General features: G+C 37.9%; 1 protein-coding gene across 1 annotated transcript in view; it reads right to left on the bottom strand.

Annotated features, from left to right (window-relative positions):
- EVPL (envoplakin) overlaps positions 1 to 27,635 on the bottom strand; it is a 47,033-nt gene that overhangs the window by 6,209 nt on the left and 13,189 nt on the right. The window contains 18 exon segments of the mRNA XM_070937538.1: positions 63 to 146; positions 466 to 616; positions 1,497 to 1,690; positions 3,208 to 3,346; positions 3,984 to 4,162; positions 4,817 to 4,998; positions 5,710 to 5,807; positions 8,377 to 8,531; positions 9,863 to 10,009; positions 11,597 to 11,722; positions 13,520 to 13,615; positions 16,381 to 16,488; positions 17,607 to 17,768; positions 18,869 to 18,907; positions 20,296 to 20,421; positions 21,716 to 21,839; positions 21,996 to 22,150; positions 24,896 to 24,998. Of these exon segments, the coding sequence (XP_070793639.1) occupies positions 63 to 146; positions 466 to 616; positions 1,497 to 1,690; positions 3,208 to 3,346; positions 3,984 to 4,162; positions 4,817 to 4,998; positions 5,710 to 5,807; positions 8,377 to 8,531; positions 9,863 to 10,009; positions 11,597 to 11,722; positions 13,520 to 13,615; positions 16,381 to 16,488; positions 17,607 to 17,768; positions 18,869 to 18,907; positions 20,296 to 20,421; positions 21,716 to 21,839; positions 21,996 to 22,150; positions 24,896 to 24,998 (2,368 nt within the window).

Here is a 27,635-nt window from a genome sequence, read left to right as displayed (position 1 = left end):
TTGGAGGAGGATAGGTAGGTTTGCTAATTGGAAATGGAAACTGTAGAACCATGCAAACATACATTGAGAATAGACTGCACATTCCGGGACAAGTTAATCACTGAATTTTTGTCAGACTCTTTACTCTGGATTTCATCTGCCAGCCTCTGTAGGAGAAGTAGAGATAGGGAGTTAGGATACGTTCCTGCACAATGTTAGATTAATAATTAGATTTTTGCCTATCTTTTAAGCACTAATTCTATGATTATTGCTTTATAAGCAATATATATTGTAACAGTCCCTGCGCTTGTGAATTTTTCAGACATTGTACATTGCCGTTTACTGTTGCTGTCACTGAGTAAAGAACAAGCATGTGTGAATGTTACATGCAGGCATATCTCTCTTTCATCAATTCCTGCATGAAAGATGCCTAGTGGGAATGTGCCTTCCATCCTTTTGTTTGAGCATAAGGCAATGCTCTCATACCTTCTGGGCCTCGAGCTTGTAGTTAATTTGGCTCGGTCCATCTGTGGTCTTGACCTTGTGCTTCGGGAGATTGTTGAGCCAGAATATCAGATTCTCATTGGCATTTTGGAACTGCTGGTAAATGAGGCTGGTATCCCAAAGTGTCTTCTCCCTGCACAGCAAGATGGCTGAGATTAAGTAGCAAACTTCTTTGGATGACTTCAAGAAAAGAACTTACGAAGAACAAAGTCCAGAAATAGTCATAAAAGTAAAGGTAAAAGTAAACTCAGCTTTTACAATACGCGGAGAAAGGCTTTATAAACAGATTGGTTTTTTAATAATTAGTTGACATTTTTATGTCAGAATCTCTTAACAGAATAACAGAGTTGGAAGGGACCTTAGAGGTCTTCTAGTCCAACCCCCTGTGCTTAAGCAGGAAACCCTATACCATTTCAGACAAATGGCTGTCCAATTTCTTCTTAAAAACTTCCAGCGTTGGAGCATTCACAATTTCCGAAGCTATTCCACTGATTAATTATTCTAACTGTCAGGAAATTTCTCCTTAGTTCTAGGTTGCTTCTTTCCTTGATTAGTTTCCATCCATTGCTTCTTATCAAGTATTTAACTCAATTTTAAATTATTAATGGCAATGAACAGTGCTCATGATTTGCAGTGTATGAATATCCAAGAAAGAGCAAAACTGCAAAAAATTCCTATCCAGCTTTAAAATCCCCTGAGAATATGAGAAGGGAGTTTATAAAAACTGTCAATCCTCTATTGCTAAGATCTTACAAAAGCAACATTTTCAATATCTTTGTTTCTTTGTTTAAAAGACTTACATGGCCACTATATTATGTAACACAACTCTGTGTGGCTTGAAAGAATTAAAAACACCAAGAAACAGTATACATAGTTCTTGATTTACAATAATTCATTTAGTGATTGTTCAAAGTTACAACAGCACTGAAAAAAGTGACATGGCCATTTTTTACATTTATGACCTTACTTTCATACTAATCATTTCCGCCATTAGAGTAAGCGAGGTTTCTCACCGTTGATCCAGCTGGTCAGCTACAATATGATACCGATCATTAATGAGCTGGACTTCCTTTTTCTGCCTGGGCAGATCTGGACAGTATTCTTGAAAATTGTTCTGCACGGCACTGCAGCTGTGCTCTGCATCCTTAAGGCTTCGGTTTAACTTGAGCAAGCAGTTCTCCTGTTTCACCAAATCACGTTTCAGTTTCTGAAAAAAGGGAAAAGATACATGTGTCATGGAGACATACAAATGGCATAAATATGTATTTGTGCAACTGTTTACTCAAATCATCTGATCTTTGAAAGTGTTCTATCTGCTTTCTCTTTCGATCGGTTTATTAGGGGAAAGAGAGCATAGACAAATAATTGGATTTTAAGAAAAGAAAGGAGCTGTAAATTCAGTCGCGGGGAAAGAAACAGCATAGAAAAGTGGCTAAGGCTGAGGGAAAAATTGAGAAATGAAATGCAGAAAGAGATCGGGAAGAGGCTCTGTGGGAGAAAATAATAATTTTCCTTGTTTTATAGTTAGGATGCTGGAACCAAATGCCTCGCATCAAGAATAATGTGTTTTTTTGAGCCAAGGACATATTTGGATTATTGACAGCACATCATTGCATCTTCTCATTAAATGACTGTCAAGTGGGGAAGATGGAAGAGAGTTTGTCTTTCATAAATGATGGTAGTTATGTTGCTCATAAAACAGCCATTTAACAGAAGATGATTGGTGACACTGTTTTTTCCTTCTCCCCTCTAGATGGGTTTCTGTTGTGAAGGCAACTTATTTTTTTCGGAACTGTAATGCACACTGCAGCCAGAAATACTTTTGGGATTTTTCTGGGCTCCAAATGTACATCTCTACATAAAAAAATGTTAGGGCACAGTTCTTTTCAGTATCCCCATTTCCCAATTCTACTCTTTTTATATATTATTAATGTAATTAAATCTCTCTCTCTTTTTTTTTTAAAAAAAGAGATCTATGAAAGAGATTGCAGGGCATCAGTGAAAATGTTGTGCTCCAAGCACAGTGCCTCTGACTGTGTCTGGTTTCTTCTATTGGCAAATCAAGAAATTATTGTAGCGTAGGTACTAATGAGTCAATATGAAATGCTTGCATCTACCTCTGTTCGTCTTTTGGCTGTATTGTTTAAATTATTAAAAGGGACTAATTGTTTTAAATCAAGAAATCTTTCCCACAAGAGTCTTAGTGCAAAGAAACGCAACCTGTATACCATTTTAATCATTCATGAATGTGTGTGACCTACATATTATGGCCAAAGGGCACAATTTGAGGGTTAAGTGAGTTCTAAATATCCTTTAAACATAAATACAGAATTTTAATTTTGAACATAACTAAAGGAGAAAATGATTAATAATAAGGCTGGGCAAAAGCAACATTAACTACATTTTATTCATTGATGAGTGGGCAGCCATATAAATTGAACAAGACCATTTATATCCCATCTTTCCTCCATGAGCTTAAGGTGGAATATCTAATATGTTCTTCTCCATAATTTTATTGTATGCCACCCAGAGCTCCTCTCTGTTGGAGATGGGTGGTTCAAAAACAAACAAGTAAGCAAACAAATAAGTTTATCTTAATGGTTTGATCTTTGTTTGGGCTTTTAGTTGATCAACTCTATTCTGTTAATGTAAGAGTGTGAGATTGGATGGTTGGATGGATGAGCATTATTACATGGGGTATCCATGACTTCAGACAACTCTTACCTGAAGTTCATTAGCCCGATCTTGCAATGCTTTAGGTGAAGCTGGAATGGTACCATCATGAGATAGCTTGGCCTCAATGGTGCTAATGATCCTGTCCACATTTTCTATCTGAGTTTCCAAGTTTATACTTGCTTTGGCTCTGAGGAGTGGGAGACAATTTCACACTAAGACTGTTTTCATCAGTAGCACAATAAAACAAAAAGTTCTTTCCCTACATCTATGATGGCGAACCTATGGCACACGTGCCCGAGGTGAAACGCAGAGCCATCTTTCCGGGCATGCGAGCTGTCACTGCAACTCACCTGAGCATGCGCCCCAGCTGGTGTTCAGGCCTCTGGTGCGCATCCGCACAATTCAGGGGACCTAGTTGGTCTTTGGAGCTATCCTGCACATGCGTGTGAGTTTGTGCATGTGCACAAGAGTACTTTTGCGCAGTGTGCACATGCATAGATGGCATTCGTGCGAGTGCATTGCACATGTGAAAACTGTGCATTTGCAGATGGTGTGATAATGCACGCAGCGTGCTGGGGAGCCGCGTGAAAGCCATGCGCACGTGCAGTGGTGCGGTTGCACATACAGCGTACAGGGGAGGAGCTGCGCGTTAGCATGTATAGCACAGCGCACACAAAGTGCATACATGTTTGACCCTCAGTGAGTAAAAGGTTTGCCACCACTGCCCTACATCTTTCAACTTGTATTTACAGAAACATTTTGAAGAAGGCTGCTTCTTTACCGCTAAAGATTTTTGGCCAAAAGATACTATGGAAGTTACTTACTTTTCATCATATAATCTGGAGAGTACTTTAATATCATTGTATTTATTCTTGATGTTGTTGAGCATCACAGGAATTTGAGAGGCAGAGGTACCAGCAGGCTTTTTTGAAAGATAGGTCTCACATGCTTTCTGAGCAGCTTCTTTTTCTGTTCCTATAATCTGAATTCTCCAGTTTGTTCCCTGATAAAAATGAAGATTTTTAAAAAAAAAAATTAGTTCAACTGAATGGGCTGCAATGATTATATGTATGGCAGGGTGATGGAGTTGAGGGGATGATGTACACCAACCTTGTCTTGTCCTATAATATCTATCCTAGATGCCTCCATATTTTGTTTTGTCTGAAACCTGGAACAATCAGTAGATTCTGGATTCTGGATGGTAGCTAATCCAAAGTAATCCAACAGACTATTCCATAATGCAGTAGTTTATACCCAATTGAACACAAAACACAATGTATTCTCTGTTTTGTACTGTTTTGTATTCTCTGTACTGATGAACAGTATAGCTAGTCACACATTTGATTAAAGCATTGAAAAATAGAAAAAGACAGGAAACAATCCCTTCTACAAAATAGTAGGGGAGTTGATAGAATGTGAATCTAATCTTAATCAAACAACTAAAAATATTGGATTATAAGGCCTCTCTCTGTTCTTTAGTATTCAATCATGTCAGTGAGCATTAATTCTTGCTTGGTTTTACATCAGCAGTAAATGCACTCCATTCTTTTTTGACATGTGCAGTATATAAATATTTTAGCTTTGGGTAGTATCCAGCCAAATATGAGAGTATCTGCTATCACAGACAAGTAAGCAGTCAAACTCCTTCGGTACTTGCCTCCTGATGTTTGATCCGTTGAGTAACATCTTCTATAGGGTCACTGTGATTTAGCGGAGACCTTGTGCGGTTAAAAATATCCATCTTAATTTGCTCCAAATCATTATCAATTTTATTCAGTTTATGGAGCAAATGGTCAGCTTCAGAGTCATCCTGAACTGCAGTAAAGGTTCTGATTGTGGCTAGAATGACAAATAACATTGGCATTCCTATGGCATGGTCCAAATTAAATAAAATGTCCACATTAATTTCTCATTCACATACATATTAATCCATCAGGTTGCCCTCTCCCCTCTGTGGAAGAGCTTTATAGCTCCCGCTGCCTTAAGAAAGTTCAAAACATTCTTAAAGATCCATCTCATCCTGGGAACCCTTTTTTTCAACTATTACCATCTGGCAGATGGTACAGGACAATAAAAACAAGGACAAATAGGCTGGAAAAACAGCTTCTATCCCAGGGCAGTAACTATATTGAATTCTACTGTATAGTGTAATATTAATGCAATATCAGGGGTTTTCAACTCAATTGTATAGAATGTGAAGGATGTTTTTGTTTTATTTTTATAGTTTTCTTATGTATGATGTACACTGAAGATGGCATTTAATTTTGTTGTACAAGGTGCAATGACAATAAAGTAAACTAAATAACTGCTGTGTCTAAACTCTTCCATGTTCACCTCGAGTTTAAAAAACAATCCTTCCATGGGAGGTCTGAGATTCTGAATTTTGGCTCCAGTAGTGACTTTATAAGAAGCATATCATCACATGGTCTTGAAATCTTTGGGGCTGAAGGTTGAAGTCACAGGTTGAAGTCTCTGGAGCAACACCTGAGTACTTTAGCATTCTTATTACACAATGATATATTTCTAACAAAAACTGGTTAAGATAGTGACCTTGATGGCTGGGTTTCACTGATTCCTTGTTGCTGCTTCTTAGGGTGGTCAGGATGGAAGCTCTCTTCTGTTTTATTGAGTTCAGCTCACCTTCTAGCCTAAGCACAACAAAGGAGTCAAGAGTGTACATAGCACAGAGAATTCCTACAGTACTTATGTATAGGAGGTACTTGTTAGAAAAGCTACACAATCACAGGTTCTAATTAAAGAATAATTTAAAATGAACAGAATGTATTTTCATCCCATGAATGAAGTATGTGGATTAGATCCATAATTGGAAGTGCAACATCTGAACATACTATTTATGACACAGGCCTATTTATACGTTGATGAACACTGTAACAAATGCTTTTTTATAGATTCTTCCCATACGATTCCAGAAGCATTTATAAACCAACAATATTTTTGCTTGCTTTGCCAAATTATACCAGCGCCTACCTTAATTCAAGCATAAAGCGCCCAACGCTCTTATCGTGTCATTGTGACATTACTTTTACTCAGTACAGGTACTCCTCAACTTGCAACCACATATGGGTTTGGATGGAACCTCCATCGCTAAACCATGGGGTTTTATGACCTTTTTTGCTGTGGTCATTAAGCAAATCACTGCAGTAATTAAGAGAAGCTGGCTTCCCTCCTTGACTTTGTTTCTTGGAAACCCCTTAGGAAAGTTGTAAACAGCAATCATATGACCCTGGGATACTGTAACAGTCATTAATACATGCCAGATGCCAAGTGGCTAAATTTTGATCATGGGACCCTGAGGATGCTGCAACAGTTGTAAATGCAAGGGCTGATTGTAAATTACTTTTTTCCCCAGTGTGTTGTCATTGTCTATGGAGATTCTCAGTTACCCAGGTCATGGTTGTCCCAAAGGTGCTTCTTGGATGAGAAGCAAAATGTTTTCAAAGAAAAACCAGAAAATCCAGTTGCGTCTTGAAAAAAAGCACCTTTGGGAATATATTGTAATCTTGAATGATCATTAAATGAATGATTGTAAGCTGAGAACTGTCTGTATTCTGTTTGGGGTTTTTTTTGCCACTTAGTTGCTTTTATTCCTCAGGGTGTTTTGGGGTGATTATGATTTCCATCTGTTTTTGAGTAAAGTATATCAATTTCCCTATTACAGAGAATATTGCAGGGTTGGCTGGTGGGAATGGTTGCAAGTATAGAGGACAGAGTCTTCCAGATTGCTTTTTTTTTTTTAAAAAAAAATTGATTTATATGCCGCCTTTCTCCGGAGACTCAGGGCGGCTTACAGTGAGTTAAGCAATAGCCTTCATATTTTTGTATATTTATACAAAGTCAGTTTATTGCCCCCACAAACTGGGTCCTCAATTTACCTACCTTAGAAAGGATGGAAGGCTGAGTCAACCTTGAGCCTGGCAAGATTCGAACTTACTTTAATTGCAGACAGCTGGTGTTAAATTACAGTGCTTAGTCTGCAGAGCTATCCAGGCTCCTGCTTGCCTTGGTAGCCATACTTTATTGACTATTAAACCTTTGGGGGAATGTGGGGAAGCAGAGATTGAGATGTCTCCTCTTCCTTCTGTGTTTGCTAAATTGTGAGCTATCAAGATGATTGGACAGTTTATGCGCCCACCTGATCTTAATCCTTACTACAGTAATCAGTTTTACAATGCTTAGCTTTATTATCTAGTATTATGATTATATATGTGTGTGTGTGTGTGTGTGTCTTCTCAAGTTTTCACGAGTGTGTGTATGTAAAAAGTTAAAATCTCGGGTGTTTTCCCACGTTATTAAAAGTCTGTCAGTTGAAATGCTTAAAATCCTGGCTAAAATCCCACAGCTTCTAAACTGAAAGTAGGGGCCCGATGATGACAAGTTAGAGAGCTTGTCGAAACGTTGCTAGAAAGAAAACTTTTAAAGAGTTGGTTAGGATTTTAGCCAGAGTTTCAAAAGACCTTACAAAGTGTTTTGTTGGGATTTTGGAGGATCTTAAACTGGGATTTTAGCCAGGATTTTAAGCATTTCAACTAACAGACTTTTAATGATGCGGGAAAACACTATAATATATATAGCCTTCTGACATGCCACCTGACACTAAACATGAAACAAATAATGGAAACACACACACACACACGCACACACATGCCACTTTGGTACCACCCTTCACTTTCTCCCTGATCTTTCCCAGCCCACCCCCCCAACCACTAATTGCTACTTGAATATTTTTCTACTTATGTGCTTAGAAACAGGAAAGAGAAAAAAACAGTTTTTTTTAATTTAAAAATTTATACATGTTATATTATATATTATATATTTTTATTATATTTCAGGGTGTATATTATTACAGAGGTAAACAAAATGCTGTGATGAGAATATTCCCATCACCGCATATTCAGTTCCATCTCCAATTTTTGTTTTTGTTTTAATCCGAATCTCCCATTCTATATCCAAGGTAAAACCCCGAATGAAGATTTAATATCTGCATTCATCAGCAGTATTTGGTTCTGTTGGATATCTTTTATTTTATTTATTTTTTTAATTAATGAGCGGGCAGGAAAAAGATGCAGGAAAGAAGCTTCTTTATATTGCTCATCAAAATCATTGGAAGATCATTATCCTGAAAGATGGAATTATAACAGAAACAGCAATACTAGCTATATATTTGCAGGAAAAAGAGCAAAGGAGCTTTGTACTAACCTATTAACTCTGTCTATGGCCTCTAAGTCTGGAGGTGGAATGGAGAAACAAACAGCAGGTGCTATCTTACTCTCTTCTTTGGCATTCTGCACCGCCCAGTTTTCCTGGTTGCTATTATTCTTCAAAGTATACTTTTCACCTCTTTCAAGCTGTACCTAGAAGAATGAAGGTAGGGGGAAAAAGGGAGTTTGGTTTCTGATGGATTTCAACTTCTGCAGCAGTACAAATTCAACTTTTTTCAGAGCATTGTTCTCTTGATCACCAGAATTGGGGGGGGGGGGGTATTTATGTGTCCTTAGAAGACAAGTATTTTGTGTTGTCATGTCTGTTTGATGTTGTAGCACACTACTGTATATCTGTATAAGTGGTGGGATTCAAATTTTTTTACTACCGGTTCTGTGGGCGTGGCTTGGTGGGCGTGGCATGGCATGGCATGGCTTGGTGGGCATAGCTTGGTGGGTGTGGCAGGGGAAGGATACTGTAAAATCTCCATTTCAACCCCATTCCAGGGGAAGGATACTGCAAAATCCCCATTTCCTCCCAATCAGCTGGGATTCGGGAGGCAGAGAATAGATGGGGGCAGGGTCAGTCAGAGGTGGTATTTACTGGTTCTCCGAACTACTCAAAATTTCCGCTACTGGTTCTCCTGAAATGGTCAGAACCTGCTGAATACCACGTCTGATCTGTATTGTTATATTATGAGTTATTTCAGGACCTAGAGCAGTGGCCCCCAACCTTTTGGGCACCAGGGACCGGTTCCATGGAGAGAGGTTTTTCCATGGATTGGACGGGGTGTGGTTTTGCATGCTGCCTGCATCCTGTGGATGGAACTTCACTTGTTTGTGTGGCCCAGTTTCTGGTATGCCACGGACCGGTGCCGGTTCACAGACGACCAGGGGTTGGGGACTGTGACCTAGAGGAGTCTAGCTCGGTGCAAGAAATCAAAGTTCTAAGGCAGGGATGTCAAACTCATGTCTTCATGGTGGCATCAAGTGACGTATAGTGACTTTTCCCCCCTCACTAAACCGAGCATGGGTGTGGCCGGCACGTGACACATCCGGCCTGAGGGCCGCGAGTTTGACAGCTCTGTTCTAAGATCTTCCAAGTTTCCATGCTCTTCTATATAATAAACCTGAGATTAATTAGTTAATGAGGATTTAAGAGTTTGTTCTACAAGACACACAGACACACACAAAACCCATCAGGAAATCTACATGGTCGGTTTGTAACCCATTAGATAACTAAAATGAATGACATTACTGTATTAGAGATAAATATTTTGCAGAGGGACAGGTCATTATGCTGTGATTTCACACCATACTGTATCCTTTTTAGAGTACTTCACAGCTCCTTTCCCTTCTGTTCTTGAGAAGTACCACCACCAAAGTGACATAAGCAAGAATTAAAAAATACAGTGAGATACATATTAGCAAAGCAGAATGGCAGAGGGAACAATTTCTATCACCCATTATAAAATGTTTCATACCTCACCCAAATCCCAGTCACAAATGGCATCTATTATAATTGGTTGAGAACACTGGATTCTTCGCAGTTTCAAAGGACTAATCTCTTTACTCCTTCGTTTCAGTTCTGCAATGGTCTTTTCAGCTTGTTTCACAGTCTTCTCATCATTCTGAAAAAGAAAGAAGAGTGGAGAATTAGAGCTGGTATGTATCTGAGAAAAATTACGCAGCCAGAGTTATTTTTCTCCAGTAATGGGAAAATACTTTACTTTAAAAAAAAAAAATCAAAAGATGGCTGCCACCATGAAAAACCCCTGCTATGAGGTTTAGCCATGAAATATAATTCAACAGCCGTAGTATATATAGAAAAAAACACTTTTATAGAGCATGCCATTTATTCTGTAAGCCTTGAAAGGGTGGTTGGACTCGAAGACCTCTGAGGTCCCTTCAGCACTTTCAGTCTATGTTCTATGAAGGGCTGACTTACTGGCCAGTGAATATGGGTTTGGTTTGGTGAAACACTAGTTATATTATATTTGATACATGTTGAAGCAATAAAAGGACCAATCCTTATGTTGAGAATATTTATGGGTTAATAATTTAAAGTACGTTCCCATATTCAAAAGAATGCATGGGAGATACATATTATTCATCTTTCTATCTTATGCGTGGCTGTGAAGATATGAAGGGCCGATCACAATTTACATATAATTCTGCATCATGGTAGAGTGGTTAGGACTGGGCAAACCAGTTCAAGTAAAAGTGCTCTTCCAATCCATTCCATAAGCGACTGGACAGTCACTTATCTGAAATGGTATAGGTTCTCCTCAGGGGTGGGTTCTACTTACCTTTACTACTGTGTTTCCCCGAAAATAAGACCCTGTCTTATATTTTTTTTGAACCCTGAAATAAGCGCTTGGCCTTATTGCCATACACTCAAAAACCCGATTGGGCTTATTATCAGGGGATGTCTTATTTTGGGGGAAACAGGGTACCGATTCACAACGGGGCCGTGAATACATGCTCACGCACTTCTGCGCATCTGCAGATGCTTCTTGATGACGTCGGGGTCAGTGGACAGAGCCTCCCGCCGGTTTTACTCCCGGTTCTTGCGAACCAGTCCGAACCGGGGGCAACCACCACTTGTTCTCCTGCTTGAGCAGGAGGCTGGACTAGAAGACCTCCAAGGTTGAGGGATGGGTTCTACTTACCTTTACTACCGGTTCGCAGCGGGGCTGTCCGCTCTTCTGCGCATATGCAGAAGCGTTTTGATGACATTGGGGTCGGTGGGCAGAGCCTCCCGCTGGTTTTACTACCAGTTCTATAGAACCAGTGTGAACCAGGGGCAACCCACCACTGCCAAGGTCCCTTCAAGTTCTGTGCTGTGCTGTGCTGTGCTGTGCTGTGCTGTGCTGTGCTGTGCTGTGCTGTGCTGTGCTGTTCTATTCTATTGCATTTCAATTGCCTTTTCAACAGCAATAGCACATTACTGGCTCATGTTTAACTTATTATTTTGGGTTGCAAATCCAGCTGCAACAACTGAACAGGATACAGTTTTTCTTGCTGCCAGCGTTTCCTTCCTTTGGGTCTGTTTTGTTAATAATTCCTGGTCCTGCAGAACTACACTTAACAGAACTTAGATGAAGCCATAAATAATAAACAAGTTTGGTCGCCATAGTAGTTTAGCAAAATCATTATTTATTCTAGGTTATTAAGACAAGAGCTTGATATCTTTCAGTTCTCCCTTGGGCTCTCACCTCCAGTTGGCACATTAAGTCAGACACTATTCCCGGACTGTCTTTATTGAACTTGCTGTATTTGTTATCAAGATCACTGTTCAGCTTGTTTAAAAAGTGGCTCATGTCATCAACATCATCATAGAACTAAAGAGAGAAGAAACAAAAAAATACAGAAAAACAGATTGATCAAGAAGTACTTCTTTAGTCATGAAGACTGGATCATTTTTCAGGGACAGAGACATTTTGTCTCATTATAGCAAACCAATCAACTTCAGGAAATCAGATCCCTGCTGGTATTATCTAATTTTACTTGCATTGCATAACTAGATGTCTGATATCTGTACCATTAAATCAATCCTAGCAATTCCAAGAATCCATGCATGTTATTTTGCATATATGTTCATTTTGGTTTTAAATGAACGCAACTCAATTGGAGTTGGGTTCATTTAACCCAACTCAATTGGAGTTTAGAATTTAAACTGAATTTGAACTTCCGGGATGAATTGAGAAAGAAAAAAGGGGAGAGTGAAACATTTTGATTTTTTATTGGGACATCTCAGTATCATTCTTTGGCATGCTCTTCTGGAGAGGTTATCTGGGGATGATTAGTTTTGATGACCATGGGAATATGACGGAAAGTATACTGTGACTTCTTCAGCAAACCCTTTACAAAGTCTCTTGTGAGATTGGAGATTTGACCGGAAGCGTTGTGGCGATACAGTCGGGGAATAGCGGGCTCTGATGAGCCTCGTGAAAACCTGGGCTGACAAGCCGCTGTCGTGGGTCTTTGGACCAAATCTGTCCTATAGGGATGGAGAAGAAGGAGAGGCACCTCGGAAGACCAAGAGGAACAGGCAGGTTCCTTGGAGGTTGGAGGAAATTCTTCGACTTGGTGGTGGTGGCGGTGGCGGCCATTGCGGCCGTCACTAAACTGGGGCATCCGGACTAAAGCTTTGAGCAGGAGTGGTGATTTGGAGGGAGTACTGGTACCGGATGAGTGATTGTCCAACTCATAGGTAAAAAAGAAATACTTTTAAATTGCTAAAAGAAGCTCCAGTGAAGAAACAGCAGCTAATGGGCGGTGGGGAATGTCAATGCAGAGAGAAGAACAAAACAGAAGTTTAAAGTGTCAAAGCCGAAATGGAATTTGAGCTTTGGTTTAGAATTTGTCTGGAGATATCTAAATTACTAGAAGAAGAAACCCGAAATAGGGATGAAGAGGATTGGAAATAATTTTAAAACTTTTGAACATAAAGAAAAGTTTAATCCTAAAGCCCTATAACAGAGGGTTTCTTTTCTTTTCTTTTTAACTGGATTTGGATTTGGATTTTAAAATTGGAACTTGGGGAACATTAAAATAATAATAATAAGATTGAAATTAGCAAATATTGGCAACGTGGATTTAATAAATAAATTGGATTTGTTTTTGTTTAAGCTTTTTAGTACATTTATAAATGACAGAAATAAGGGGTTAGAAAATTTGGCAATATTTGCAGATGACACAAAGAGGAAATAGCAAATATATTATAGGAAAGTATTAATATTTATGAGGATCTTGACAAGCTTGAACAGTAAGTAGAAAACAAAAAAAGAGTGAATTTCAACACCCTTATATATGCAAGGACCTCATTTTGGGTGGAAACAATAGCATTATATGATGGAGGATATCATATTGGGCAGTAATTCATACAAAAATAATCTGGGTATCTGGGTGGATCACAAGCTGAACATGAGTCAGCAGTGTGATTCAGCTGTAAAAAAGGAAATTTAAAAGAAGGAACATGTCAAGCTGAAGAGAGGTTATAATTCTCCTCTCTACTGTATTAGTCAGACCATATCTAGAATATTATGTCCATTTCTGGACACTGGATTCTAGGAAAGGTATTGACAAATTGAAAAATAAGCTGCATTCAGTTTTCTTCTTTTGCATCGTCCGTTTACCTTTCTATAATTCTCTATGCTCTTCAGATGGTGCTCCTGACAAATACACAAGTTGAGAAAATTTTGCCATTCATTCTTCAGGGCTTCCTGATGGGCCTGCAGTAATAAATGATAAATAGATGAATGAATGAATGAATGAATGATAGAGAGACAGACAGACAGACAGACAGACAGATAAGCATAATTTTCACATCTGTTACTTTTTAATTTAATTTCTTCTCTAGCAGCAACAGATAACCATGGCTGATCAAATATAAAATAAATCAATCAAATTTCATCTCAAATTTGGCTATATTCAAGGCCACATTCAAAATATCTATCTTGGAGCACACTTTGTTTTGTTGTCTGCACAGAATATATCCTCGGGTATCTATATAAACATTTTCTTCTGGATGGACGGTGACCATGCCTAGAGAATCAGCAAAGCTTTGTTTGGTTTTACAGCCATTTTTTGGGCCATAAACTGTGCAGCACTCTAAAGTATGGTATTTTCCAAGAGTCTCTTTACAATATACTTTCAAAAATTCTTATGAGGTTTTCTGTTTTACTGGGATAGTTAAAATTGCTGTGAAATCTTATTTTATTAAGCATAGTTTGCCCATTGAAGCACAGATTGCTTATTTGGAACACTATTCGGTCTAGTGGATAAGGCACCAGGCTACAAACAGGAGACTGTGAGTTCTAGTCCCACTTTAGCCATGAAAGCCAACTGGGTGGCCTTGGGTTAGTAACTCTCAGGCCAACTCACCGGGTTGGTAATGGGGAAGGCAGGTGTGTTGGATAGGTTTGTTGCCTTGAGTTATTTGTAAAAATTATAAAGGTGGGTCATAAGTAAATGAATAAAAATAAAAGTAAGGGGAGTCCATCACAACAAATCTCAATGCTCAGTTGTAATTACAGTGATAAGACTTAGTCAATTTTCTTTGTGATTATGCTCTTCAAATTATGGTAAGTTTTGATTAGTTTAATACCAATACTGCACCTATTCTGCTAATTATAGCTTAGTTTTTCACTAACAGGAAATATTGTGCTAATACTCTATTTTAATCTGAATTTGCATTAATTTGTATACTTGGAACTATGAATACTGTAAAGATAATAATTTTAAAATTATTATTCCTGACTTGTTCAACAGTGTACTGCGTCATTAATAAAGTGTGCCTTTAACCTTATTTCTATATCAGATAGTATGTATTTTCATTTTCATCAGTAGTAGCTATATTAATTGTAAAGCAGGCCTACAGTCCACAGATATTCAGGGAAAAATATGTTACATCACATTATCTGATATGTAGTATATCTTGATGGCTGCTACAATAAATAGACATGAATGTATACTAATATAGATTTGAGGCAAATTCATTCATTTATTATCTAATCAAATTAGAATATTGTTATTTGGTCATCTCGCCTTTCTAGTTTTCTGGAAGCAAATCTTCTAGAAAAGGATGAGGATCATACTGTTTCAATCTAGAAATTTATTGAGACATTCAATTTCTAAAGTGACATCTATGGTTAAACATTTCTTAAATTTCTTAATTTAGTTCTAGAGGTAGTTTATGCTTGCTAAACCCTTTTCTGCATGAACATTTAAGGCAGGGGTATCAAACTCATGGCCCGTGGGCTGGATGCGTCATGCACTGGCCACGCCCACCTGCATTTCAGTAAAGGAGGAAAAAATTGTGATACATCACATGTCGACTTCACGAGTTTGATACCCCTGATTTAAGGCATACCTAAATCCTCTCCAATATGCCAAAATGCCTCTCTTTAACAGGCGTTTCTGGAAGCTGTATAGTTATCTATAGCATTTATTAATACTTCAGCATTAGAGACAATTGTAGATAACATTTAGACATTCTTGGTCAAATTGTAGGTTTCAGTTCCTAAATGAACATAAGCTGAAGCCACTCCTGTATGGAACTAAATTAATGTTTTGTATCATGACAAGTGTTACAAACACTTCCTGCCAGCTATCCTGGTTTCTTCTCTGTGTTTCCTTGTAGACCTACTTTTTCTAGCCCAGAAATATTTTTAGTTCTTCTTGCATGTAGTATATATTTGATATCTCCCCATAGATTTTTAATGATATTCAAATCTGGAGTTAGAAAAGGCCACTCCAAAATCCTTTATCTTCCTTTCTGCAAATTGTTTGATTTGGAAGATTGTTTCAGATCATTGTCTTGTGTAAATACCTAAGATCTTTTCAAGCTTCAGTTTCTATACCGATTGTACAGAGGCAATGGGGGAACATTCTGTCTTCCAGACAAATGGATTCTCAACTATTAGTAAAAAAAAAAAAAAGTTATTCAGCCACTCCATTTTTTCCTACTTGACAAAATTTGTCTGAAAAGAATAATGATGGAACTACTAATGAAAAAGCCAAGAGGTTTACAAAAAGGATGAAAAATTTATATGGATATCTCATAAACAGTGAAATCCCCTAATTATACCCTCATTCAGAAGCATTTTTTTTTTCCGATGCCTGGCAGCACCCATTCCCTCAGGGCAAGGTGAGAGAGAAAAGAGGAAAGTCCATATCATTGTTGAGAGGCCAGTAATTTGTGGCTCCTCTTTACCTTTGATCTTTTCCTAAAGCAGTTGCTCCAGAGATGATGTTTGTAATTAAGAACAGGTGGCAATATTTGTTTTCCTTTTGCTATTAAGTTTTGGTCCCAATCTAATTTTGTTAGTCTGAAGGCAGGAACTTACCTTTGTTCTTGTTTTTCTTTAAAAACAAAACAAAAAAAAAAAACCAAAAAACTTTGTTAGCTCCTGAGAAGAATAGGACAAATATTCTTCAGATAATCAAACTAATGAAAAGAGTCTGGTCCTTTAGATTACATAATTTTGCTATTTACCTGGATTGGGGTCACTGCTGGATGCTTCAGTTCAATCATCCGTTCTCCATCATCCTGAAGCATATTCACATACTCTTCCTGGTTAAGAAGCTCATTGTTTCTGAACTCCTGAAGAGAAGGAAGAAAGAATTAATACAACTAATGTGGCCACAATGAATGAGCTGAGTGATGTAAATGATACATATGCCACAAATGGACTAGTGGGAAAAGGCAATTTACTTCTTTGGAAGCCACCACAACCCTGCCAGAGCACTAGTAGGTTATTTATGAAATTCAAGTATAGGGGGGTCATCATGATGGTAATTGGGATAGGAATTTCAACCACTAAGCCAGGGGTCTGCAACCTTAAACACTCAAAGAGCCATTTGGACCCGTTTCCCACAGAAAAGAAAACAGCGGGAGCCACAAAACCCTTCCCGTGCCTGACTATTTCTTGAGCGGCCACAAAACTAGCATATGTAGTTGAATTAAACATTCTGTTTTCTTCTGAAACTTTTCTTTTCTTGGATTTATCCATGGTTGGCCTACCAGGGGTTGAAAAGCTCAATAAATCGTGTGCTGGCGGGTGTCGCACATTGACGGCTGTGATGCATATTTTGAGTGACAGGGAGCCGCAGCAGACGGGTGAAAGAGCCACATGTAGCTCCAGAGCCGCAGGTTGCTGACCCCTGCACTAAGCAATGCAGTTATAAAGCATGATGTCACATGATGACACTGCCCAGTGATGACAGTTCTGGCCGTTCCTGGTTACCACTTTTAAATGAATCATCACAGCTTGTTAAACATGGACTTCACATGACCATGACTTCCAACTTCCTGTCAGATTCTCCATTGGCTTTTCTTGTAGGAAACTGGCACAGAATATTGCAAATCACAAACACGTAATCTGGGCCAGTTGCTGAGCATCTGGATTGCAATCATGTGAGTGTGGGGGCATTGCAACAGCTGGAGCTGTAAGTATCACTCATTCAGCACCATCACAAGTTTGACTGGTCCCTGAAAGAATGGACATTAACCTCTACATTTAACAATGAATACATTTTGTTGAAATCAATATGGCTGGAGGAAATTTTTGCCTGGGTTTTCCTGCAAAACTGTATGTAGTATATGTGCCATTGGGCACATCTGAAATGGATGCTGCAGGAGTATCATGTTCCTTAACAGAGTTCATGAACCAAGACTTTCCACACCTACAGATACAGTTTGACATCCAACTTTTCATTTACCTCATACTCACGCCGGACTGACTGGGGATCAATCATTTGATCACTCCAGTCCTGCTTCAAGATCTTCTGCTGTTGCTCTGAGAGATACGCCAGCTCTTTCATGCAGCCTTGGAGGTGGGTATAGAGGCTATTCAAGCTCTGGCCTCGCCAGATAGAGGCTTTCTGTCAGATTGAGGGGAAAAATATTATTGTCGTTTCATTTCATTGTTGTTGTCCAGTTGTCACCAACCAGATATTGCAATGACAAGTCCTAGCATTCTCGAGCATTACAGCTCTTGGTATTATGGTCTGAGGTTTCCAGGAATGGTACTCTAATAAGGTTGGAGAACGCCATTTTGGGAAAGTGTGCTGAAGATTTTTATAATTCCCATCTAATTTAATGTCAGATATTTAATAAGATTTCTATCCTGATTTTCATCCAGAAGCTAAAGATGGCAAACATAATACTTCTTCCTCCTGTTTTCCCCACAACCACCTGCTTCTGTAGCTGAGAGTGGACTAGAACTTGAGTCTTCCTATTCCTTGTCCAACACTGTGCCCACACCTGCACCATGCTGGCTCTTAGAATTCTCTGCCAGGAGAATAACTCTCTCCAGCATCACGCTTGAGCTACCTCATGATCCTCTGCAGAAGCTGGCTGCTTGGTGGAGGCAGGAGAGTATGTTGGCCTGCTCTCAGTAAGTCATGTCTCTGGTTTGAATGGATGAAACTCCAAAATGGTGTGTCATATGTGTAGGACAGGAAAACACTCAGCAGTGTTGATGCTCTTATTTATTTTTTGTTCTTGTAAAGAGTCCTCAAATCAGAAGTGGGCAATATTGTACAACACAACACCAATATGCTTCTAGGTACTTCTGTTAGTGTCCATCAGATCTTCTCTCCTATCCTAATTTTACAAAATTAAAGAAAAAGCTGGAAACAGCAAAGCACAATCCCAGCCTCTAATATCATATTTGTTTGCAGTAAATTCTTTGGATTAAGGTCCCAATGAAATAGAAGAGCGCACCTATGAGTTTAGTTCATATTCCATTAAATGGGAGTATTGTAAAGGGTCATAACCACTATGGCAGCCATTTTGTATATAGGTATGTCTATCATGGCACTCAGTTTGGGAAGGTGTCATCACATTCTTTCAAAACCAAATGACTCCTATCTTTAACAGCCAGATTTTCTGATGACAGCTTACATGAATCTGAAATAGCAATTTAATAATATTTTCTTTTTAAAAAGTTATAGGTTACAATAGTGAATACAATTCTTACCAGCAAGTCCTTGTATTGAGTCTTTAAATCTCCAGCTTCCTGTTTGGAGAGAATGAGAACAATTTTATTCTTGAAAGAGACAATACTAATGGTTTACATTATGTGTTAAAAAGATATACCATTTTGCTTTATCTTACTGTGAAATTACAAATATATACTATAATATTTGGATTTAATATGGCCTTTTGCTTAAAAAAAACCAATTTCCACGAGCAAACTGAGCCCTTCATAATGTAGTCAATATTTTAGTCAATATTTACCGTTTAAATATTGAAGGAATTAAACTGTTAACTAAAAAAAAAATCAAATTTGCTTTTGACTGTCAGTACTGTGAATAGATATTTCATTTTTTAAAGGCTAATTATGATTCAGTCTATAAACTGTTATTGTCTGATAATTCACTGATAGCAGAAGTGCAAGTATTGTTAAAGGGCCTTTAATTATAATAAGATTGCAGAGATCTTTTTATGAAAACATTCATTACAGTAATGGAACATTTTAGTACTGGACTTCCAGTATGCTGACATTTAAGAAATCTTTTCAACTATGTTCTGCAAATTTTATCCATTCATTTTGTTAAACAAATTTATATGGCTGTCCAGCTTGCACACAAATGACTCCCAGCAGCTTACAACATTAAAACATTAATCATTTGAAATTTTACGATTTTTCTTATCTTGCAGCTTTGGAATGAATTGCTGGATAAGAAGAAAAAGTAGTCATTCCCATTCAAATGCTGATGGTTTGAGTTTGAATTTAGTTTCAAAGAGCATGGCCAAAGCTGAAGACTTTGAAAGCTGTAGACTACAACATCTGAAGGGCATCAGATTGCCTGCCCCTTTTGTCTTCACAAATTCAGCCAATATGTGTTGGATTACAGTTCAAAATATCCCTACTGAGCTTTGGACAATTACTGGTTAGCTAGTGGTGATGGGACTTGTGGTCCATTATGACTTTGTTTTGTGTTTTTCTTCTTCACCATCACTGTTAATACACCCACAATTATGCAACACAAAAATGCTCACAATAAACACTGTCAGTTCTTCCATCCTATTACTGGGTTACAATAATCATATCTCTATATGCAGAATCAAGTTCCAAGTTTGTTGTCTTAGACTTCTGATATTTTCATAAATTTTTCTTTCATATATATTCTTTCTTGTGAATTTCACAAAAATAGGAACTTCATACAAACTATCAATTCTAGAAACCTCCACTAGAATACTAAAATTCACCAGGAGTTAAGAATTTGGTTTATTTAAACAGGTCTTGTGAATGTGTAATGGTTCAAGGTGTGTGATTTCCAAGTTGGATATTACTTAAAATGATCAGATTAATTATTCTTCACTCTCCAACCACACAGCATTGGGAAGACGTGTACATATATTCATTTCTACAGTGAAAAGACTGACCACATGCCATCTTACCATACTGTGAAGATTTTTGATCTGCAGGCCATATGCTTCTATCTCTTTCTGAAGAATGTTGTGTTCTGCAATTTGTTTTTCCAGCTCAGGCATCGTAGGTCCATATTGCCCTCCACTGATTTGTTTCTGCAACAAACCCACCAGTAAGTCACCACACTGTTTACATTTAGAGTTATTCAACTGCAAGAAAAATGTAATTCATTTCTTTGATCTCTTGTCCAAATGATTGCAATGTTGTTCCTAATAGTTGTGACCGCTGCTAGCACTCAAGCCAAATGATCCTGAAATGTTAGCGAGTGGAAGTCAAAACCAAAAAAAGGTGCAGGAAAAGTGGTTATGGGAAGAAGTGAGACAGGCAAAGACTGATGGGATCATTTTGAAAGATTTTGTAGCTGTCTCACTAAAAAACTCCTCTTACTGATAAACCTGTACCTTGCAGAAGTGACCCATTTGCTACAAAGAGTCAATTATGATATTATATTTCTGTGAAAACATAGGCAGAAAATCTGGTATCTTCATTACTCATGTCGAGTAATGAAGAAAACCTGGTATCTTGAAAGCTTACACAAATAAAGCTGTTGAGTATGTTGATACCCAAGGCAACAGCAATATGAGGTGACATGCAAACTCTCCCACCCTTAATCTAGGTGTGTTGATAACCTACTAAACGCAATACAAATGGGAGATGACATTATATGGAGCTCTGTAAAACAAGGATATTCTTACTGCACTTTAAAAAAACTTTGCTGAGAAATTGCATTTAACAACAATACACATCCCTATTTCTGTAATTAATTCCACGATGGTGAGACAAGTGGGCTGAAATATAGTTGCTAGGTTGCATTACCAGTCAAACTGCATGTTCTTGATAATATTTCCTGAAACCTAGTCTGGCATGAATGATTAAACCAGAGTTAGTTTTATTTGGCTTAATAATAGTTTTTCAGTATATGAGAACAACTTGTTTTACCCATTGAGCTAAACTATAGCTTGCGTAACTGTGGTTCATTCATAAGCTACAGTTGGTTATGTTTATATAACATAGAAAGTTAAGATCAAACAAACCACTATCATGTGTAAACGTGGCCAATATGACTTGGTCCACCTTAAAGATTTGTCTGTGACAAAGCAAACTTCCTGGTTTCATCATGAATTTGGATAAAAGGTTATTGAAAAAAATATTGTATTTCTATGTCAAATCAGTGCATTGTCAAAGCCATGTATGCTCTGATAAGCATTGATTGAGGTAATTTTTTATTATGCCGGTATCATCTTTGCCTTGCAAGGATAAAAAAAACATTTGTCCTTCTGCTGTGGTCTCCAAGTAAAGCTGGAATTCATGTTCAACCTTATGAATTTTGTTGATCAAGAAATGCACTTGATCAAATGAAATGCCACACACCCAAGCAGCAACTCTTACCTGCTTTTGTTCTAGAATTTTTGCCCAGTCCACTTTGGAACCAACTTCAGAAAGTGTAAATTTTTCATAGAGCTCTCGATATTCTGCACACTGATGTGTCATTCGGACATGGAGCTGCTTGATACTTTTGGAGGGGAGAAGAAAGGGAATTTCTTTGTTAGAAAATGGGCTTCTTCAAGGAAGAATTGCCCAAACATGATCTGAAGCTTGTCATGTAGGGGTGTCTCTATGCATTTACTATTTCTCAAGAGGGCTGCATGGAATATAAAGCATTACTTACTCTTTTTCAATTTCAAAGGCTTGAGGATGTTTCAGATGTTTGACTTTGTCTACATCTAGGAAAAGGTCTTTCAAAAGTGTCTCGGCGTCTTTCAAGTTTTTACCATTTATCTGCTGGAATTCCAAAGGCTTGTTCTGCTGACGATTAAGAGCATCCTACAACAAGAAGAGCATAATATGCATACGCCTCATTCCCAGCAGAGAAGACAGAGAGGAAGTGGCATTTATCAATCTAGAAGGTAATGTTTTAGGCTGTAAGTATGTAATTATTGATCCTGATTTAATTCCATAAATGCAGGTTTTCTGTATAGTTTATCATGTCAGCTTTTATCATATAGTACACAATTAATTTTGGGACATGGTGGCTCAGTGGCTAAGATGCTGAGCTTGTCAATCGACAGGTCGGCAGTTCAGTGGTTCAAATCTCTAGTGCTGCGTAATGGGGTGAGCTCTCGTTACTTTTCCCAGCTTCTGCCAACCCAGCAGTTCGAAAGCACGTAAAAAATGCAAGTAGAAAAATAGGGACCACCTTTGGTGGGAAGGTAACAGTGTTCTGTGCACCTTTGGTGTTTAGTCATGCCAGCCACATGACCACAGAGACATCTTCGGACAGTGCTGGCTCTTTGGCTTTGAAACGGAGATGAGCCCCGCCCCCTAGAGTCGGGAACGACTAGCACATATGTGTGAAGAGAACCTTTACCTTTACCTTATACAGTTAATTTACAGAATTCATCCCATTGAATAAACTTCTTAGATTAAGGGAAAAATAACTTTGGCTGAACACTGAATTAAATATTCATTGTTTTGATTTGGCAAGCCATGTTTCATATATTCTGAGTTCCCTGATAGTAGCCATGAAAGTACCTAGAACTACTTTTGAATGATTATCCTCTATCAAACATGGAAGGAGAGGCTCAAGTAATACTAGATTAGCAACTGAGGTACACTACACCAAGTAAACAGTCATCAAGAATCATTGAGCTTCTGTCCTCTCATTCTAAGATAAAAAAAAATTTAAAAAATATTTTCAAGAGTTAGTCATAGTCTTTTTAGTTCCAAGCTTAGAGTTATCATACATTCAAACATAACCATCACTATATCCCTTTTCAGATAGCAGCATTGTATAAAATGCAAAAAGTCAGCAAAAGAAACCAAGGGCAAGAAATAAAAGAAAAGGAAAGGAAAAATAATTCGAATTTGCTCCAACAGCCATAATTATAGTTCTCTGTCCTTGCAAAACATTCTTGCTTCCATTAAGTTCACATCCTGATTCAAACACTGACTTTACTCTTTCGATATGTCAGCTCTCCTTGATGCTTTCTGAGCTTGGTTGTTTGCTGGCAGATGTTTCATTACCTGACTAGGTAACATTATCAGTACTAGTGAGTGTGAGGTTCATAGCACTGATTTTAGTTTCACTCTCTAACATCTCACTAGCATTCCCAAAGAAATATTTTTTTTAACATTTCCAATGTTTCTTCCCAAATTATTCAATCATTCTGTTCACTCTGCCAAAGGCTGTCAGGTGCGAAAGACCAGTCTGTGAAAGATCAAGTCCTCACATGAAGGTTCAGTTAAACTAATTTATTGCTAAAGCCTATACATAGAAATCTTCTCAACTAACAGCACCTGTCTGGAGTTAGATAAGGATCAACGGTTGGATTAAGGTTGCTTGTAGCTACGTAACAATCCTAGGCTGATCCCCAGTGGCGGATTAAGGCTCACTGGTACCCTAAGCACTGACAAATCTTGGTGCCCCCCTCCTTTCAATGAAGAACCCATCTTCATTGGGTTTTTTTTTCTTTCTCAACTTTGTGGTGCCCCCTTTGGGCCTAGTGCCCTAAGCACGTGCTTAGTCTGCTTAATGGTTAATACATCACTGCTGATCCCATTTTCACTCCGCCCTCAAACTCTGCCAGTCCTCCTACAAAAGTTGTTCTTTAGCCCTTTTCACATACCGCCAGAACACTTTTTCATTAAAATTGCTTTGCATTTTCTTTTCTCTTTTAATTTTATTTTTTGTTGCATGATTTGTAATTTGAGGTCCACTGACACACTTGTTATAGAAGACACTCTCCCATTGTCTGTACAATATAGAAAAGTCTAGCTCTTTCATTCCACTCCCAGAATCCTTGATTAAGAAACAAATTCACTGTGTTTAAGTGAGTTTTTTTTCTCTTTCTTAGTCTCTCATGGAACCCCATCAAGTTCTCATGTGGTAGCATTCCATATATGAATCTATGACTGGCCAGTAGGATTCTGTATAATACATTCTGAAAAACCCTGATTTCCTCTTATTTAGAAGATAGTAATTCATTCTTCTGACATATATTTCATTCACAATTAACTCCAATCTTCATTTTCATACATGTATTCATGAAGTCCTCTTCACAAGATTAGACCACCTCCATTCAGATCTATTAAAGGTTTCCACATAGTTTTTTAAAAAGCACAAAATATCTATTTTTCTTTCTTTAACATCATCCATTAACTGAGTCCACTGAAGATAGGTGGCTAATGAATTCAAATAAATAAAAATAAAACACAGTTTGTATTTTATCTAATATTAAAAAACTAAAGAAGTTTCAAAGAAGAAACCTCTTGAGTTTCTAATGAAGGTATCTGGAGGACCATTTTGTTACAAGAAACTATTTCATGAGTTCAGTCCACTTTCTTAATTTTATTTTTTAATATTTTTCATACATCCAGGCAACTCTGATTTTCTATAATCTTGTCATTTTGAAATAAAGGACACACATATTCCCCTTGTATCTGATTAGATTTATTTTATGTATTTGCCCAACCATCATATGAGATCTTACTATTCTATTCGGAGTTTTCTCCGATAAACTTTAGAGTCAAACATATAGCATGATTTTTGTATTCAAGTTCCAATTTTACCTTCTTAAGTTTGGACTGTGTTTCAAGGATGTCCTTTTCCACCTGGTCAGCATTTTTTTGCATGCGTGAGATGAGCACCGCTAGATCATTGCTGCTTGATGATCTGCAGATAAGGATATAGAAATCACGTAGATTAAAGATCCAGTTTTTTTGCTCAGAATTTCATACTGAAGCCACATTCTTTTGCTCAATTCTTTTGCTCAGTATACCATAGAATTAGAACCCAAACTGGAACATTAGCTTCAATAGTAAATTCCTTTAAAAATCTCCAGAATCAATAATTACATAGCAGTGAAGTATAAATTCACCTATGATCTACTTGATAATACTCCTCAACTTACAATAGTTCATTTGGTGACCATTCAAAGTTACAACTGAGAAAAGAGACTTATGACCATTTTTCACGCTTACAACCATTGCAGCATCCCCATGATCATGTGATCAAAATTTGGATACTGGGCAACTGACTCATATTTATGACGGTTGCAGTGCCTCAGGGTCATGTGATCCCCTTTTGTGACCTTCTGACAAGCAAAGTCAATAGGAAAGCCAGATTCGCTTAACAACTGTGTTCCCTCAGTGATTCACTTAACAGGTGTGGTAAGAACAGTCGTAAAATGAGGCAAAATTCACTTAACAAACATCTTGCTTAGCAACAGAAATTTTGGGGTCAATTGTGGTTGCAAGTTGAGGACTATCTGAATGTTCTAAATAATAAGTAACAAATAAAACACAAATCTTTTGCGAGAAAGAATGATTAGCGCTCTTATGTCCTTAATGTGCACGTAAGTCAAAGAAAACCATGAGATACCTCCCCGTCCAAAATCTTCTAATCTAATAACTTTCAAATTAGAATCTTCTGATGTTTGTCTAATGATGTCTGTGATGAGTTACAGTATGGGTGCCAAACTCGCGGCATCATGTTGCTGTCATGTGACGTTTCATGATTTTTTTCCCTTCGCGCAGCTGGGGTGGGTGTGGCCTGCACGTGACGCATCTGGCCCACGGCCCACCAGTTTGACACCCTTAAGTTACAGGATGCCATACCTCTCTGTGAACCTGTCACAGAGACACAAAGCAGTCTATACCACAAAACAAACTGTTTTAGAAAGGAGATAAATAAAAGTTATTTTATAAATATTTATTTATAAATAAAAGTTATTTTATAAATGAAAGTTAGAATCAGCTCTGTTTCCCAAAAGATGACTTTCCCTTAGGAGGCAGAAATGAGTTAGCAAAGGAAGCTGGAGTCAGCAAAGGTGCTAATGAACTACCAAAGGAAACTGGAGTCTTAAAAATCCAGAAGAACTCTGGGAAGAAGAATTTTAATCAAGGAAGTAAATGGTTGGCAACTAAAGAGGGATCGAGACAGTATTAATTGTTGAAGCTTGTTGAATTTTATGAATAGCAAGTAATCTTGAATTGACCCAAAGGTGCTTTTTTTTTCCGAAAAGGCAATTGGACTTTGTTTTTCCTTGAAGATGTTTTGCTTCTCATCCAGGAAGCTTCTTTAGTTCTGACTGAATGGTGGAGGATGGAAAAAATTATATTCCTTGCAGTCATCTGGTTGTTAGCACTCTTTCTGAGAGTCATTGAGGCCACTTGGGGATTTATCTGTACCCTCAACAGTGCAAATGGATGTGGAAGCTTCTTGGAACTGCTGAAAGGATTGTCTTGTAAACAGGAGATAGGTGGTGTCATATCCCTCCCCCTCTGTTGAGAGAGGGCTGTTCAATATTAATGTGGATGGCCTCTTTGACCCTTCTTTCAAACCAGGAGTCCTCTCTGCACAGAATTTGGACTTCATAAGACTGAAGTCTTTCAAATGCAGATGGACTACTGAATTTTGTCCTGGTGGGTTTGTTCTCCTATGTTGTGCCATGACTTTATGAAGTGGTTGTTTTGTTTCTCCAATGTACACATCATTGTGTATTGTACTGCATATATCATATTGGTCTGTTTGTGTCTGGGTGTTTTATCCTTGGGGTGAACAAGCTCCTGCCATAGTGTATTTCGGGGTTTAAAGTGTATATGTATATTACGTTGGTTGAAAATCCTCCTGAGCTTTTCAGATATTCCTGCAACGTATGGAATGACAACATTGCTTTGCTTGTTCTCTTCTTTGTTTGTTATGGAGGAGCTCCTGCTGGGTCTTTTTTTGGATTTGATGAAGATCCAATTGGGATAGCCACAAGTTCTGAGGGCTTCCTTGATGTGTTTTAATTCTTTTTCTTTTCCATCTTTGCTGATAGGCAAATGTTTAGCCCAGTGGTGTAGAGTTTTCATCACTCCCATTTTGTGCTCCAGTGGGCCGTGAGAATCGGAATGTAGATATTGATCTACATTCAGTGTGAGGTGAGGCACTTAACATTTTATAAAAGAGTATATGAAAATTTTAAATTTAACTGTAAGAAATTCTCCCATGGAAAAGTTTTGCTGAATAAAGAATAATGATAAAGGGAGATATGAAGGTTGACCAGAGGCAACTAAGGATGCCTATTAGAGAAAAGACCCATTAATGCAATGGAGCAATACTCTAATTAAGATTGTTTGGGAACAATATACTCAGAAATTATTCACAAGATTGTCTAATATTATAAAAATAGATTCAACAAACACTATAGAAGAACAGATTTTATTGGATAAAACAGAGATTGGATCTGATTTGAATGTGGATTTGAAAATGGATTTTAAGAAAAACCCAGACTACAAGACTGATATGGAAAAAGATACCAAATGA

Source organism: Pituophis catenifer, unplaced genomic scaffold (genome assembly GCF_029215685.1).
Source record: "Pituophis catenifer annectens isolate HBS135680 unplaced genomic scaffold, rPitCat1.0.hap2 SCAF_2, whole genome shotgun sequence".
Lineage (NCBI taxonomy): Eukaryota > Metazoa > Chordata > Lepidosauria > Squamata > Colubridae > Pituophis > Pituophis catenifer.
This window is presented reverse-complemented; position numbering and strand designations above follow the sequence as displayed.